This window comes from Arachis ipaensis, chromosome B06 (assembly GCF_000816755.2).
Source record: "Arachis ipaensis cultivar K30076 chromosome B06, Araip1.1, whole genome shotgun sequence".
NCBI lineage: Eukaryota > Viridiplantae > Streptophyta > Magnoliopsida > Fabales > Fabaceae > Arachis > Arachis ipaensis.
The window spans coordinates 123,135,655-123,137,228 of NC_029790.2; the positions used below are offsets into that span (position 1 = coordinate 123,135,655).

The 1,574-nt window shown below is 39.8% G+C and overlaps 1 protein-coding gene across 1 annotated transcript in view; it reads right to left on the minus strand.

Annotated features, from left to right (window-relative positions):
- LOC107605089 (protein kinase PVPK-1) overlaps positions 1-1,574 on the minus strand; it is a gene marked incomplete in the record, with an annotated part of 4,362 nt that overhangs the window by 157 nt on the left and 2,631 nt on the right. The window contains 1 exon segment of the mRNA XM_016306839.2: positions 3-922. Coding sequence (XP_016162325.1) covers positions 82-922 — 841 coding nt within the window.

The window sequence follows — 1,574 nt, forward strand, 5'->3', positions numbered from 1 at the left end:
AATGAAAGGAACCAAGGAGACATAACAACACGAAGTAAAAGATAGAAACTATCCCAAAGAAGGAAAAAACAGACATTAGGATCAAAAGAAATCAATATCTAAATAGTTACCAGAAGGCTTGACACCAGGCGGCTTTTCCGCTGCGAGGGCCTTCATGGCCTGCCTTGGCACCTCTGGAGGACTCGCACAGCGGATCAGCGCCCAGTTAACATTATGAAAGAACGGATGCTGTTTTATTTCTGTCGCTCCGCGTCGATAGGCCAGCCGATTCTGCGGCTCTTTCACGAGTAAACCCCGGATTAAGTCCCTGGCTGCAAAGCTTACTGTAGGGGTTTCTGGGAACCTTAAGGGCTGGCCAACAACATTAAACAGAGTTGCTCTGTTTGCTGAGCCTTTGAATGGTGTTCTACCAAACAAAAGCTCATACAAGAATATCCCAAACGTCCACCAGTCTACAGCACTACCATGTCCTTCACCTTTGATTATTTCGGGTGCCAAGTACTCGTGTGTTCCTACAAATGACATTGATCTCGCATTCGTGGGCTCGGCGATGAGCTCAGGGAGAGGGGTCACCTGATTATGCACATCATTCTTTTGTTTTGACTTCTTTTCTTTCTTCTTCGACTTCCCTTTAAGAAAGCGCGGCGTAAAACATGAAGGCTGGATGCAGTCCGGCTGCATCACGCAAGTCGGCTCAATGCAGGCCGGCTGAACACAATATCCTGAGGTTTTCATTTCCAAGAAAGAGTTTGTGGACTTTACAACAGTAGGACTGACTGCACACCTTAGAGACAGATCGAAGTCCGACAGCATTATATGACCGTCTTCCCTCACCAACACGTTTTCCGGTTTAAGGTCTCTGTAGATGATTCCAAGCATGTGCAAGTACTCCAAAGCAAGGAGAACTTCTGCCACATAAAACCTGCACAGTGCAGATTAATAGAAAGAGTATAATTAGTATGAAATGTTTGATACTTTGTATGAAAATGCATCAATTTGCAACATGATGAATAGGACTTCGGACTTTGAACCGACTTCCACCAGCTCACCAAGCATGCGAAGAACATCAGATTGTTCTTAGCCTTTCAAAAAGAATTGTAAATCAAAAGGAAAGACAGCATTCACAAGAATTGAAGTGAAGGCTAACAAAATAAATGGTGGCTTGTAATGCAAGACGAATAAACACTAACGTATCTTGTACAATTATAGAGAAGGATGAAGAAATAACTAAAACTATGATGGTAGTACATGCAAGCAAGCCTAAGGTTTGGTTTTGAAAAACTTTTACTTTTCGAAAGTAGATTATCAAAGGGGGCTTTTGAAAGATAACTTTCTAAAAGTCCATATATATTTGGTAAATCAAATTAAAGATGACTTTTAATAAGCACAAACAAGAACAATTGTGTTTGATGAAATAACACTTAAAATTTAAAAAACTACAATAGACACACATATAAGAGTAAATTTGGATATTTATTAATATATGAGGTTATGTTAGATTTTTTAATTTTGATAAGCACAAGCCAACTTTAAAAAACTCTTCTTTAAATGCTTTCAAAAGCATCCATGTCTTT